This window comes from Nicotiana tomentosiformis, chromosome 7, assembly GCF_000390325.3.
Source record: "Nicotiana tomentosiformis chromosome 7, ASM39032v3, whole genome shotgun sequence".
In the NCBI taxonomy this organism is placed as follows: Eukaryota; Viridiplantae; Streptophyta; class Magnoliopsida; order Solanales; family Solanaceae; genus Nicotiana; species Nicotiana tomentosiformis.
Genome location: NC_090818.1, coordinates 76,937,239 through 76,952,390, shown reverse-complemented (window position 1 = coordinate 76,952,390; position 15,152 = coordinate 76,937,239). Strand labels below are relative to the sequence as shown.

At 38.2% G+C, this 15,152-nt stretch overlaps 1 protein-coding gene across 2 annotated transcripts; it reads left to right on the top strand.

The window, feature by feature from the left end:
* The first annotated feature begins 2,400 nt into the window (after positions 1-2,400).
* Positions 2,401-13,582, top strand: LOC104106080 (uncharacterized). 2 transcript variants are annotated; one of them, XM_009614564.4, is made up of 13 exons: positions 2,401-2,592; positions 2,693-2,782; positions 2,919-3,041; positions 3,183-3,350; positions 3,432-3,518; positions 3,657-3,784; positions 10,681-10,725; positions 10,800-10,850; positions 10,985-11,662; positions 11,883-12,149; positions 12,240-12,377; positions 12,488-12,646; positions 12,773-13,582. In XM_009614564.4, the coding sequence occupies exons 1-13, from the start codon at positions 2,572-2,574 to the stop codon at positions 13,437-13,439; spliced, it is 2,622 nt and encodes an 873-aa protein (XP_009612859.1). In that variant the 5' UTR covers positions 2,401-2,571; the 3' UTR covers positions 13,440-13,582. The 2 variants fall into 2 exon arrangements, with proteins under 2 accessions (XP_009612859.1, XP_070037777.1); XM_070181676.1 differs by lacking the exons at positions 10,681-10,725; positions 10,800-10,850; positions 10,985-11,662.
* Positions 13,583-15,152: the final 1,570 nt, after the last annotated feature.

Below are 15,152 nucleotides of genomic sequence, written 5' to 3'. Positions count from 1 at the left end.
CTACTTATATGGAGACTTCAAGGTACACATGCCCGCGTCCGCAGGCCTCAGAGTCCCCTTCTATCCTGTTCTTTTCTTGTTCCTTTATATTTTGTAGTCAGTGATGTATATGAGTGTTCAGTTCTGTATCTAGAGCTTGTGACTTATGCTTCACCGGGTTTTGGGAGATGTACGTGTTGGGTTGTAGATTTTCTTTATATATATAGTTGTGGATATTTTTTGAGATTTAAATTATTATTATTTCAGTTATTTCGCATGTTTTGTTAGGCTTACCTAGTCTTAGAGACTAGGTGCCATAATGACATCCTACAGAGGAAGATTGGAGCCGTGACAATATTTGGAGCTGATTTGAGGTGATTGAGAACAATATTTTCAGTTGAAAATCGAATAAGAACACCGTTACCCAATAATATACCGCTACGGTATATAATATATTATAGGAGTATATAGCTATACTGTAATAATATATTGTTATAGTATACAATATACTGCAACGGTATACTATAATAATCGAAGAAGAACACAGTTACCTAACAGTATATATCGCTACGATATACAATATAATATAATAGTATATTATAATAATATGCAATATACTGTAATAGTATGTTGTAATAATATACAATATACCATAATAGTTTACTTCGACTGCTATTTTGTTGAATCATTTAGGTGCTATTGTGTAAAGCTAAAGTCATGGTTATAGTAATATTATACTGTTATAATATACAATATAATATAACAGTAAACAGTAATAAATAAGCCATTTTTTAATTTTTTTCAACTAGGTCCTTGCAAATATTTTCTTAAATGAATTTTTTGATGGAGTTCCATGAAAATAATAGGGAAAATCTCACTTTATAATTGTTTTGATTCGATTGTTACTGAGTCGTGTTCGAAATGTTGATTGAAGGCTATGGCTAAATTTTCAGTAAATTTGGTGGAGATTTTTGGAGTAGATTTTTGGAATTTTGGTCAAAATTAAGTAGAACTAGCAAAGAAGACAAAGTTGTATTGTATACCAACATGTTATATTATATGTTATATTGGTATATAATAATTAATTATAATAATATACTGCTAATTTTCTTGAAAGAATGAACTAGTACTACATGATACCCTAGCATCATATGATATATACTATATGGATATCATAGAGGACTAATGATTTTTTTTTTGAAAAATAAACCAGTCCTCTATGATACCATGCCAGTATATGATATATACCAGGTTGGTATCATAGAGGACTGAGTGTCTTTCTGAAAGGAATGAACTAGACCTCTATGATACCCTATCTGTATATGATATATACCATATGGGTATCATAGAGGACTTAGTGTGTTGTTGGAAGGAATGAACCATACCTCTATGATACTATGTTAGTATATGATATATACCATGTGGGGTATCATAGATGACTGATGAGTATTTTGTTTGTTGAAGAAATGACTAGTCCTCTATGATACCCTGTCAATATATGATATATAACATATGGGTATCATAGTATATTGCAATAATATACTTCAACTACTACTAATATATTATTTTTGGTATACTATATGTACAATAAGTTATTTTCTAATAATTAATATATATAAAAATAAAACAAATAAAAAAAATATACTATATAAGTTAACTTTTGTTGATATAATGAAAAAAATAGAGAAAAAAAATAAAAAGGAACAAAAATAAAGGAGCAAAAAAGAAGTGCATAATTACATTATGAAAAAAAAATTTAAAAGAAAAAATAATTTGAAAATAATAATAAATGAAATTAGAAAAAAAAAGAAAAAAAAGGAAACAAAGAGAAGAGAAAACATGTATAATGTATAAGTTGTTCTTATAACTGATCTACAGAAAAAAAGAGAGAAAAAGTAAGACAAAGATATATTATATCAGTTATATTAAAAAAAGGTGAACGGATATTTATTATATTAGTCTATCTTTTTATTATTGCACGGGAAAAAAAGAAAGAAGAATAAAGAAAAGAAGCAAAAAAAAGAAAATAAAAGGAAAAAAGGATTTAAATGAAATTAGAAAAGGAACAAGAAATAAAGAAAATGAACAAAAGGAAAAAAAGGAGCCAAAATTGAGCATGGAATTATATTATGGTAGAAAAAGAAAATAAAAAATAATATGATTGGAAAATAAACATAAAAGGAGAAAAAAGCAAAGAATGAAGAAAAACGATAAATAAGAAAAGGAGAAAAATGAAGTAATTAGCCACAAAAGCTACGTGTACAAAAGATAATTAGTTTGATTGATAGGAAAATAAAGGGGAAGAGAAGAGAAGGGTATTTATTTTGATTAAGCAACTCACTTAAAGATAAGATTGACGTGATTACGGGCTTAGGGTAGCGGCAGGCCCATGGATACAATCAGCACTTCGGCCTTAAGGGGTACTTGGTATGTAGCTCGCTGTTGGGCAGTGGGCGCTGTTCTATCTTTCGAGTCATGTCCTAAAAGATATCCTTCCAAATCAAAAACTATCCCTCTCTTCCAATCAAAACTTAATACTACTCTATATAATAAAAATACCACTTGATCAGTCTTTCTAGAAAACCCTAAAACATGTCGGGCGGGTTTTTCCGGGTAAGTTTTCCTCTTGATTCTCCATTCGTCTTTGTAGATCCAAGCTCCAATTTCGCTTTTATGGCTGATGAATGATAGATTCAAAATTGTTTTAATTTAGGGCACGTCGGCCGAGCAGGACACTCGGTTCTCTAATAAGCAAGCCAAGCTGTTGAAATCTCAGAAGTTCGCTCCTGAATTGGAACATCTGGTGAGTTCGTTTTGTAGGAGTTATTTGTTTAGGTGGAAAGGCTTTCTTCATTTTCTTCTTAGTTTTGAATTTCTGGAATAGAAGATCCCCTTCATACTTGTTTGATTATGTGTGTCTCAAATCTATTATGTGATAGGTGGACATGACCAAGGTGAAGATGGATGTAATGAAACCATGGATTGCCAAACGAGTTACCGAGCTTATTGGTTTTGAAGATGAAGTTCTTATCAATTTCATTTATGGCCTTCTTGAACGAAAGGTGGAATATACATTATACTTGTTTGCTTGATTTAACTATGTTTTGCTAACATTCGGATTTTAATAATTAACACTCAGATTTTACTTTTCAACATTTTTTTTTTCAAGAAAGAAGTAACATTAAACTGGTGATGGATTTCAGGTAGTTAACGGCAAGGAGGTTCAAATTTCACTTACTGGATTCATGGAAAGAAACACTGGCAAATTTATGAAAGAGCTTTGGGCGCTACTACTTAGTGCACAGAACAATGCAAGCGGTGTTCCTCAGCAGTTCCTAGAAGCCAAAGAAGAGGAAATGAGAAAGAAGAAGGTGTTTCTCGCTGTTTTTTTTGTTGCTTTGTGGTCTTAAAAGTACCTCTTGTTAGTAGCCTTTTTTCTTCATTTTTTCTAGGCTGAGACTGATCGAATTGCCAATGAGATTCAGAAGAAAAAGGAGAGAGAGAGTAGGGAGCTGGATCAAGAGAAAAGGAAGATGATGGTAACTAAAATAATATCCATGAAAGAGTTATTTTATCCAGAGTTGGGTTTTCTTTTTTAACTTTTGTTTGTGTTTCCCTGGTATCAGCCTGCTTCTGCAATTATTTGGGTTCATATCCTTTACCTCAAACTACTGTAGGACGATTATGCCAGCAATTCGAGACAAAAAAATGCTGCACTGGAGCCAAGTCCGAAACACCAGCCTCGGGTGCGCTCGACAGATGATTTAGACCATGTTGACAGAAATGGCTCAAGAAGAATACACAGGTTAGGATTTGAATAAGTTTTTTTTTTTGGTTTGGCAAGTAAAATGATTTAGTAAAGAAGCATCCAGGGGTTGAAACCCATTGAACCAGGGTACATAGCAAATCTGTTACCTGTTACCTGAATGGCTGGATAGCCTTTCGCATCATATACACTCTACGACATAAAATACAGAGTATGAATGCAAAGCAAGACTATCATCCCAATTCAATTTCCTTTCCTGCATTTAATTCCCCATTGCAGCTGACACCATTCTGGCCTTCTTTCTTCTTTCCTGCATTCTTTACTATCCAGTTCTTCACTGGTTTGTAGTGTCGGCCAATTTGTTGAAGTTTGGAGAGTCAAAGTTCATAAGCATCAACATTTATCATATGTAATGAAATCTGTACACAACATTCAACAAGGAATTATATGTTCTCCTCTAATTTCTGAAATAGAATTTAAGCTACTTTCTAAAAATAGTAGCCTAACTCTGACCTATATGACTGGACACGACAACCTCTCAATTGCCAACCAGCCTCAGCAGCACACTAATTCCTCTATGTCTGTGTCCCTTAACTTCTCGGTTGTGTGTCCAGGGTTTCACTCAATCTCTTCCAGGCCGATGAGACTTTGCTCGATCTCTCTTCTCATTGATCTCCTATTGTGTATTGTGTGTGTTTTCAAGCAATATGACTGCTTGCTAAACAAACTGCTGCTGATGAAACACCAAAATTAAAAGGGAAATTCTTTGGTGAGGTCTTGAATGAGACCAAAGGTAAGGAGACCTCTCCCTCCGTAGTGAAAAAAGGGCAAGCAAGCAAGCTAGCTATACATTGAAAGTAAGCGTTTGATGTCACTAATCTACTTATTTCCGTCTTACAGCTTTCTTGTAGTATTGCTTTCATGTTGCCAATATCTACTGGCAATACAATACCTGATTATTATCACCAAACGAGTTAGTAAATAAAATTTTATTTCATTCTTTGCCTACATCATATCGTGTCTTCTCCAGGGTGGGAGTTGAGATTAATAGTGAACAACCAAACAGTTATGCCGCGTGCGGAGTACTTTGTTGATCCTATTTACCTGAAGTCCTTTATTAAGTCCTAGGCACTTCCTATTAATTAGATATGTTAGATAGTTATGTACATAATATGAATTAGTCCTAGTCCCACATAGAATAGAAGTATGATATGTATTGTATAAATAGGGTTCATTGTATTATAATTAAACAGAAAATCAATAATGGATTTTTCTCCCGTGCATTCTCACATGGTATCAGAGTAACCGTGAGAAATTTATCGCTGTGCATAAATTCCATCGACTCCGGGAGGAGAAATCAGTCAACCGGAAGCCCTTTTTCCAGGAAAAATAGGTCTGTCTGCAAGAATAATAATATCCGTCAGTGTTGTGCAAAAACTAACACCACCAGGAAGTAGATGAGCCCGACCAACCCTTAAAAAAATCTTTGGCAGAAAAGGACTCATGCGCCCTCCCCCGCCGCCAGAAGAATTTCTCCGGCGAAGTTCCGACGTCCACGAGCCGGCGCGTGGGGTTGTTTCCGGCCAGATTTTGGCTAAACTTCTTCAGGACAGTCTGTTCTCCTCGCAATTCCGAGCCTATCCATCCAGTTTAAATCAAATTTTGACCACTTTTATACTTTTCCGGCGTGAACAATGATTTTTTCCCCGGCGTGAACATTAATTTCCAGAAAATTTCTGCTTTTTCCGGCGTAAACATTATAATGGCATTCGTATCAGAAGCCTTTGACTCACAATCCGTTGGATCCAATGCATTGAATCCAATCCAGATGGTTTCTTTATTGGATTATATTGAGTTCCTTAAGTACAAAGCATGTAAACAAACATCTTCGAGGATATCTTCCGTTGTTCAAACGGATAGTAGCGTGACTTGTGTCTCCCAATCTTCAATCTCTGAGTCTTGGGTCATTGATTTAGGTGCATCTGATCATATTTCTGGTAACAAATCTTTTTTCACTACTATTTCATATTTTCAATCTCTCCCAACAGTCACAATGGCCAACGAGTCTCAAATCATGGCAACTGGAATAGGTCAAGCAAGTCCACTTCCTTCCTTACCTTTAGATTCAGTTCTGTATGTTCCCGGTAGTCCTTTTAATCTCATAGCCGCTAGTCGCATAGCCAAATCACTTAAATGCTCTGTTTATTTCTTGATGATCTTGTTTTTATACAGGAACGCAGTACAGGGCGGATCATTGGCACCAGACGTGAATCAGATGGACTTGATTACCTTATCCTTGCAAAATCACATGGACTCACATCTTGTCTTCTTTCAACAACTTTTCCTGTTACTGATTCACTAGATTTATTACATAAACAGTTGGGACATCCCAGTTTGTCAAAACTTCAGAAAATGGTACCTGGTTTATCTCACTTGTCCACTCTAGAGTGCGGAGTCATGTCAGCTCGGTAAGCGTACCCGCTCCCATTTCCCTCGGCGTTTTAATAATCGAGCAGAGTAACCTTTTACTTTAGTCCATTCAGATGGTTGGGCTCCTAGTCGGGTCAGTTCTACCTTGGGATTCTGCTACTTTGTCAGTTTCATTGATGATCATTCCAGGTGCACTTGGATATTTTTGATGAAAAATCGATTTGAGTTATTTTCTATTTTTCAGACCTTTCACACCCAAATTCAAAATCAATTTGGGGTTTCTATCCGCACATTTCGTAGTGATAATGCCCTAAAGTATTTGTCTTTCCCATTTCAGCAGTTTATGAATTCTCATGGGATTATTCATCAAACATCTTGTCCGTACACATCCCAACAAAATGGGGTAGCTGAAAGAAAGAATAAATATCTTATTGAAACTGCTCGTACCTTACTCATACCATCTCATGTTCCGTTGCGTTTTTGGGGGATGCAGTTCTTACATCTTGCTATCTTATTAATCGTATGCTATCTTCAGCTATCCAGAATCAAGTTCCATTCGCTGTCCTGTTTCCTTACTTACCTTTGTTCTCTCTTCCACCCCGTGTCTTTGAGAGCACGTGTTTTGTTCATAACCTTACTCCAGGAAAAGATAAGTTAGCTCCTCGTGCGCTTAAGTGCGTATTTTTGGGTTACTCGAGAAGGGATATCGATGTTATTCTCCTAACCTCCAGCGGCACATGTTACCTTCTTTGAAACCCAATCATACTTCACAGGTCCAGGTAATCACTTAGATATTTCTGAGGTGCTACTAGTCCCATCTTTTGGAGATTCAGTCACTATCTCCCATTCATCTTCCTCTACAACTCCAACTTCACTACCTACAACTCCAGTTGCTACTCCACCACCTATAACTCTAGTTCCACCACCTAGTCCAGTTCAGCCTTCTACAGCTCCACCACTCCTGACTTATCATCGTCGTCCGCGCCCAGCATCAGGCCCAACTGGTTCACGTCCTGCACCTGACCCCGCTAATACTGTGGACTTGTCTCCTCTTAGTCAACCGATTGCACTACGGAAAGGTATACGGTCCACACTTAATCCTAATTCCCATTATGTCGGTTTAAGTTACCATCGTCTGTCATCACCTCATTGTGCATTTGTATCATCTTTGTCCTCTTTTTCCATCCCTAAGTCTACTGGTGAATCACTGTCTCATCCAAGGTGGCGACAAGCTATGATTGATGAGATGTCTGCTTTACATACGAGTGGTACTTGGGAGCTTGTTCCTCTTCCTTCGGGTAAATCGACTGTTGGTTGTCGTTGGGTGTATGCAGTCAAGATTGGTCCAGATAGCCAGGTTGATCGACTTAAGGCTCGTTTTGTTGCCAAAGGGTATACTCAGATATTTGGGCTCGATTACAGTGATACTTTCTCTCCCGCAGTTAAAGTAGCATCAGTCTGTTTTTTTCTATCCATGGCTGCTGTTTGCCATTGGCCTCTCTATCAGTGGGACATTAAGAATGCTTTTCTTCACGGTGACCTTGAGGATGAGGTTTATATGGAGCATCCACCTGGTTTTGTTGTTCAGGGGGAGTCTAGTGGCCTTGTATGTTGGTTGCGCCGGAACCTCTATGGTCTAAAACAGTCTCCTCGAGCCTGATTTGGTAAGTTCAGCATAGTTATTTAGGAGTTTGACATGACTCATAGTGAAACTGATCACTCTGTGTTTTATTGGCATTCTGCTTCAAATCTCGGTATTTATCTGGCGGTTTATGTTGATGATATTGTTATTACCGGCAATGATCAGGATGGTATTACTAAGTTGAAGCAACATCTCTTTCAGCACTTTCAGACTAAGGATCTGGGCAGATTAAAGTATTTTCTAGGTATTGAGGTTGCTCAGTCTAGCTCAGGTATTGTAATCTCACAACGGCGCCTTAGACATTCTTGAGGAGATAGGAATGACAGGCTGTAGACCTGTTGACAGTCCTATTGATCCGAATTCTAAACTTCTGCCAGGACAGGGGGAGCCGCTTAGCTATCCTGCAAGATATATGCGGCTGATTGGTAAAATAAATTACCTCATATTGACTAGACCTGATATTTCCTTTCCTTTGAGTGTGGTAAGTCAGTTGTTGGATTCTCCCTGTGATAGTCATTGGGATGCAGTTGTCCGCATTCTTCAATATATAAAATCAGCTCCAGGCATAGGATTATTGTTTGAAGATCGAGGCCATGAGCAAATTGTTGGGTACTCAGATGTTGACTGGGTAGGATCACCTTCTGATAAACATTCTACGTCTGGATATTGTGTTTTAGTAGGAGGTAATTTGGTGTCTTGGAAGAGCAAGAAACAGAATGTGGTTGCTCGGTCTAGTGCAGAAGCAGAATATCGAGCAATGGCTGTGGCAACATGTGAGCTAGTTTGGATCAAATATTTGCTTAATGAGTTGAAATTTGGTGAGGTTAGCTAGATGGAACTTGTGTGTGATAATCAAGCTGCCCTTCATATTGCATCAAATTCGGTGTTCCATGAAAGAACTAAACACATTGAGATTGACTCTCACTTCGTCAGAGAAAGATACTCTAAGGAGATATCGCTACAAAGTTTGTGAAGTCGAATGATCAGCTTGCAGAAATTTTCACCAAGTCCCATACTGGTCCTCGTATTAGTTACATATGTAACAAGCTCGGTACATATGATTTGTATATATTGGCTTGAGGGGAAGTGTTAGATAGTTATGTACATAATATGAATTAGTCTTAGCCACATAAAATAGGAGTATGATATGTATTGTATAAATAGGGTTCATTGTATTATAATTAAACAGAAAATCAATAATAGATTTTTCTCCCGTGCATTCTCACGAGATAAAAGATAAGTCTTAAACCTCAAGGAATTCGGAGGTGGGGTGGGTGTCAGATCAGGCCAACGATCCTGCTCCGCTTTATACTAAGAGAGTGTGGTAGGGTTTGACTCCGTTATAGGGCTAGTATGCCTGAAGAGCGCACTATCTCCACCTTGCTGCAAAAATGCAGCTGTCAAGTTTGACTTCTGAATGATTAGTGTAAAGGCACACAAGTGGTGAATTGTATTGGAAAAAGAGTTGCAAAAAAGTGGGGACAGAATTCTATTTAGACCAATTTACTTGAGTAATATGGAGGAGAGTGTTATTCTGTGTTTGTGGGGGGGGGGGGGGGGGGTTCTGAGATCCATGAAGTTATGGCGAAAGCATCCTTAACAATGCGGAGGTGCAAACGTATGGGGAGCAATGGTAGTCCACGCCACCTTGATCTGCATGAATCTGTGGCTCTACTATCACATGAAACACTTTTAGCATCGGTAGAGAGTGCATGGCTGTCTATTAAGTGTGCACAAGTGTTTGAATCATATGAAAGATTGCAACTTACATAATGATATACATTAATCATGCTTTAGTATCTCAATAATAAACACTTGATCAATTCTTGTATGCAGTTTCTTGTCACGTTTCAGCTGTTTAGGGACTATGTAGTAACTAGTTTTTAGACTGAGTTTGGACGCCATTGATACAGTCTAAATGAGATTTTGAGATGCTATATGAATTTCAATTCAAATTGCAAATTGTAGTAGCTCCAAGTTTAAAATAAAACTACGTTAGAGAAAATTTGTTCAACTTTCCAGAGGGAAATGAGACCAACATATGGGAACATGGAGTAATAACGAAATTTCTTGCTTATAAAAGTTGATGCTAGTAAATACAACAAACAGGGTTATTTTTAATCTGGATTGTTGAGGACAGTGACTATCTTTTCTTGAGTTCGGATGGCATGAATCCATCCTTAATGGGATTTTAAGATGCTATATAAAATGCAGATCAGATTCCAAACTGTAGTAATTCTAAATCTAGAATAGAAATTTATTAGAGAAAAATTGTTGACTTTCAGAACGGAAAGGGTATAAACATATAGGAACATGGAGGAGTAACAAAGTTTCTTTCCTAAAAAAGTTGATGTTAGCAAATGGAAAGAAGCAAGATTATTTTAACCTGGTCTAGGGGAGGTTGAGGTATGGGTAACGACATTTTGGTGGATGGAGCGAAGTTGGAAATAGATGGAGGGGTGTTGTCTTTGCTATTAAGAGTCTACAAAAGAGGGAATGTTCCTTTTTGTTGCACTTGTTATCTTCAAAGTTTATCTGCTTACTACCCTGCTCTTTTGCCTATAAAACTTGGGGGCACTTACCTCACTCTCTGGTAATAGTAGTGGCATGACCTTCTTCATTATCAGAAAAAAGAAAGAAAGAGTAGTGGCTTGACCTTCTCTTGCTCTGAAAATGATCCCTCCACACCTGTAAGAGAGTACTTTGATTGATCTTTTGTCTCCGAGTTACCAGTTTGTATAAATTAATACCAAATCCCTCCTCTAACACTTTACTTTTGTATGTTATTACTCTTAGAAAACATAATTGTAGAACTTTATCTGCCTTGGCTCAATTCATCCTCCTTTTCCTGTGTGTTGTGCAGGGTCTCTAGATCCCCACGTTCAGCACATCATTCACCCTCCCCGAGGTATAACTTGTCGTATTTCTTGTGGCCTCCTACACATAGAATATCATTTGTTTAATTCTTTGGATTCTGTGCAGGAGATCAAGGTCAATCAGCAAGTCATTTTCTAATTCAAGGAGTTATTCTGGGTATTTTTTCCATTAAGCTCCTTTTTTTTTTTTTTTTGAAATTGTCCCCCATTTGTTTTTAGATGATATGTATCCTCAGCTTTCAGCTTTTACTTTTGCTTTCACTGAAATGATGATGGCTTTATCTTTTAAAGTGAAAGGCGCAGGTCACGAAGTACATCCGGATCTCCTTTAGAACGGAGAGGTCGCTCACTTTCATCTGAAAGGGTATACCGCTCTCCACCAAGGCGCTCTGTTTCACCTCGTAGGAAGCATTCACCTCAACAATCTCTCTCTCCACCAAGACACAGGCAAAGATCAACCTCCCGAGTACGTCAAGGGTCACCTTCTGTTGCGCGGTATCGAAGACGTTCTCCATTCCGACGTAGGAGGTCTCCCATTCGATGTAGATCGAGGTCTCCCATTCAACGTAGATCGAGATCTCCGATTAGGCGTAGATCACGATCCCCTATGTGGCGTAGGTCACGGTCTCCAAGTAGACGCTCACCAGTGCGATATAGATCAAGGTCATCTATTAGATGTCGATCACCACTTCGGCGCAGAACACCGAATCCCACAAAACGTAGGTCCCCTTCTCCGGTGGGTCGGGGTTACCACCGATCTCCATTGAGTCCTCGAAGTTCTCTATCTCCAGCTCAACGAAAATCCTTCATATCTGGCAGGAAAAGATCCTTAACCCCTGCCAGAAGGTCTATTTCACCTCAAGGATCACTTTCTCCCTCACCCATTTACCACAAGTTTCCTTCACCAATCAGAAAGAGAATATTGAAGAATGAAAGTTCACCAGTTCAATCTCCTCGGGGAAGGATAAGGTAGTGATACATATCAACTCTCTTGTTTTCTAAGACTTGTTACTGACGATTGTTGTTGTAACTCGCGAGCCCAGAGTTATTAGCTGCCTTGTATACCTATGCTTGTCTTGTGTTGTCTCTGATCAATGAAAATACTGGATTGCTTTGCTTCATAGATAGACTGCACAAATTTTAGGTGCATGGAATTTTTATGTCTTGCTATGCTTGATACACATTGTAGGAGCCGTGAAAAATACTCCCCTATTCGACATGCCCCTCCAGTAAAAACTGAGGCGCATAAAGGATCCAGATCATTGGAACGTAGACGTCCTATTTCTTCTAGGTCACCACAGAGGGACATATATGACCTTAAGGATTCACGAAAAAAAGAGTCGCTTTTGCCTCCTCGGCGACGGCGGTCACCATCTGTTTCAGAATCTCCACGCTCCAGATCGGCCTCAGAATCTCTACCAACAAAAAGGGAAAGGAGTCCTAGTGAAAATAGAGGGTATATGCTTTCTTTAATAATATTGTTAACACTGCTAGTGCTTCATGAATTTTATCTTTGAATCTTAATGTTGTATTTTGATTATTATAGGCCAAGGAGTACTTTGAACCAGAGGGAGAGAAAGACAATTGACACTGACAGCCCAAATCCCAGGAAATTGAGAGAGCACAGAGTTAGTTCTAACATTTCTGAGAAAATTGCAGATGAGAAAGAAATGAACCATTCAAGGTTAGTAATGGATAATGCGTCATTTAGAATCGGAGAAGTAATTTTGTCCATGGATATTTTAAAGTAATATATTATGTTTTCCTGATTTTTGCTGGATTGCTGTGGTTCAGGGAGGCCTTTGAGCATAAACCTAGGTCTTCAAGACAAATTCCTACAACACCTGATCCAAATAAAGATCTTGGAAAGGGGCGGGATGAGGAAGAATTTTCTGAATTTCATAGCCATTCAGATCGCTTGGAGTCAAGAAAGCGAAATGAAGTGATGAAGAGGTTTGTTTACAACTGCTTTTCTACATTTTGGCAGCTTTAAATGAATATTTCCTGCATGTTTTATTTGTGGAGTAAAAGATGCTCAGTCTGTATGCTTGATAATGCTTGTGTATATTTACATGCCAGTGAAAAATTTTCCGCAATGATGGAGCAAACAAAGGAGCTGGATCAACAAAAGTCACCATCAATCCATAGACACTCTCATTCAGTTAAGAGGGAAAGGGAATCATATGCCGGGGAGAGCTTCAAAGCAGAGAAGGAAAACCTGTCTCATGCAAACTATATCAAGGGCAAAGAGCTACTTGAGTCAGAAACTCCCCTCACTTCATCAAGGAAAGCTGAGCAGAATGATCAAAGTGGTGATGATGGTTCTGGTTCTGAGGAAAGTGAAAAGCGTAGAGCTAAAGTTAAGGAAAAAAGAAAGCATAAGAGGTCTGGCAAATACGAGTCATCGTCAGATGATAGTTATGACTCTGATGTTGAGGGTAGGAAGGAGGCTAAAAGGAGGAGGAAAGAGGAGAGGAGATGGAAGAAAGAAGAGAAGCGTAGGCGGCGGGAGGAGAGACAGCGCAGAAAGGAAGAAAGGCATGCCCAGAAACTAAAATTGAAGTCAGCTAATGCCATGTCTTCGCCATCAGATACAGAGAGAAATCCTGATTGCCATGCTTCTTATGATGAGCATCTGAGGAAGGGGGATGTCGAGGAGTCAGAGTCCGTGCAGAAAAGGCTTGAGATTGAGCTGCGGGAGAAGGCTCTTGAATCTCTCAGAGCAAAAAAGGGCATCAGCCATTAAGATTCTTGCTGCTTTTGGACATTATTGAGCTGCTATTCTTGTCTTAATAGTCTTCTCTTTCAGCTTGCTTTATCTAACTAGAACTAAATGTTTACTATGGATATGTTTATGATATTTAATGTAGTCTATCTTTACCCCTGGCAGCTGAATTGCATTAAAGAGGGTTTCCTGAGCTAGTGTCTTGACATCAACTTTATGCTGACCTACCTGCTAAACATTCTGGTAAAAATTGTCTTCCCTTTCCTGGGAATGTATTTGTTTCCTAATCCACTGGAAATCTTCTTTTGTTGGCTCCTTATAGCCTTGACTGGCGTTCTTGTTTATTGGTCCTTTATAACTACAAGATTGCAATCTTTATGTTAGAGTGTGTTTTTTGCTTGAAAGACGAATTTGAGTGATGTTACACTACGAAGAAATGCCAGGTTTAGGGCATTAGCTGATCCAAATTATTTATATTTGGTTTATTACCTTATCATGAAGGTTTTCAAATTTTCCCCTTCTATGATATTGTTTCTAAGTTGACTTTCTGGTTAATTGATAGATCATAATATTGTCCACTAGATGACCTCGTTGAGCAGACATGTGCAGCTCGATATGTGGATCTCCAATACAGGTGATGTGTTACCATCCTTAATTGGCTGCGTTAGATAGTAGGGTAGAATGCCTATTGTTTGGAGCTTTTACCCTTAAATGTAAACTTATCTTATTTAGGTCTCATGGTATTGAGTGCTGATTTACCTTGTCTGGCTGGCAGCTCGACTTGCTCTCCAGAATGTGATTTGCTTTTTATGATGATCTGAGTTCGTGTTCGTTTTGTCACTGTGTTTGTATCAGTAGTTAAGACAATACTGGTGCATTATATTGTTTCTTATTATCTTGCTAGTGTTACGGTGCTACTGTTTTTTTTTTTTTAAATCTTTCTTTGAGCTGAGTGTCTATCGGAAACCACCTCTCTACCTTCCCAAGGTAGGGGTAAGGTCTGGGCCTCAGACCCCACTTGTGGGATTACACTGGATTTTTTTCCAGACATTCTTGATATCCATATAAAGCTGTATAAGTGAACCTTTTATCCAACACCCCCACCCCCACACCCCCCCACACCCAAAAAAAAAAAAAAAAAATTCTTCCTGCCTGCTTTATTACCTGGCGGATATGGTCTTCATGCTTTTTGATAGTTCATCTAGGTAGTTTCATGGGTTATGCCAGGTTTCTAATCCTATCAGACTGGCTATTATCAAATTATTCCATGCATATAGATGTGTGCTTGTTTATATCAGGATAACTTCTTGCAGTTGCACTGTTTATACGATATGGAATGAGTTCAATTTGGATATCGCCTCTATCCGAGGCGCAACTTCTCCTTTACCTTATATTATTCTGAAGAAGCTAAGTTGTTTAGTATCATAAACATAAGCTAAAGCTTTTCTCTAGGATTCTAGAGTAGTGGAAGGGGCATGTAAAGGAAAGGTATGTCCAAGACTTCTTATGCTTTGATGGACAAATGGAAAGAGAGAGAACCCAGCTAAGGATGCTGCAATTTTCGTTTTTATTCAGACTCTATGGCATCCTTTTGGATGTCCGGTAAGAGATAATATTAGCCGTTAGATTATTGTGCCATGTCTGTAGGTACATAGTTCCTAATCATAGTCAAAATATTGTGCGGTGTGGTCCAGCATGAGGTTGGTCTTAGCGGAGTTCCCTTAATTGGCTAAC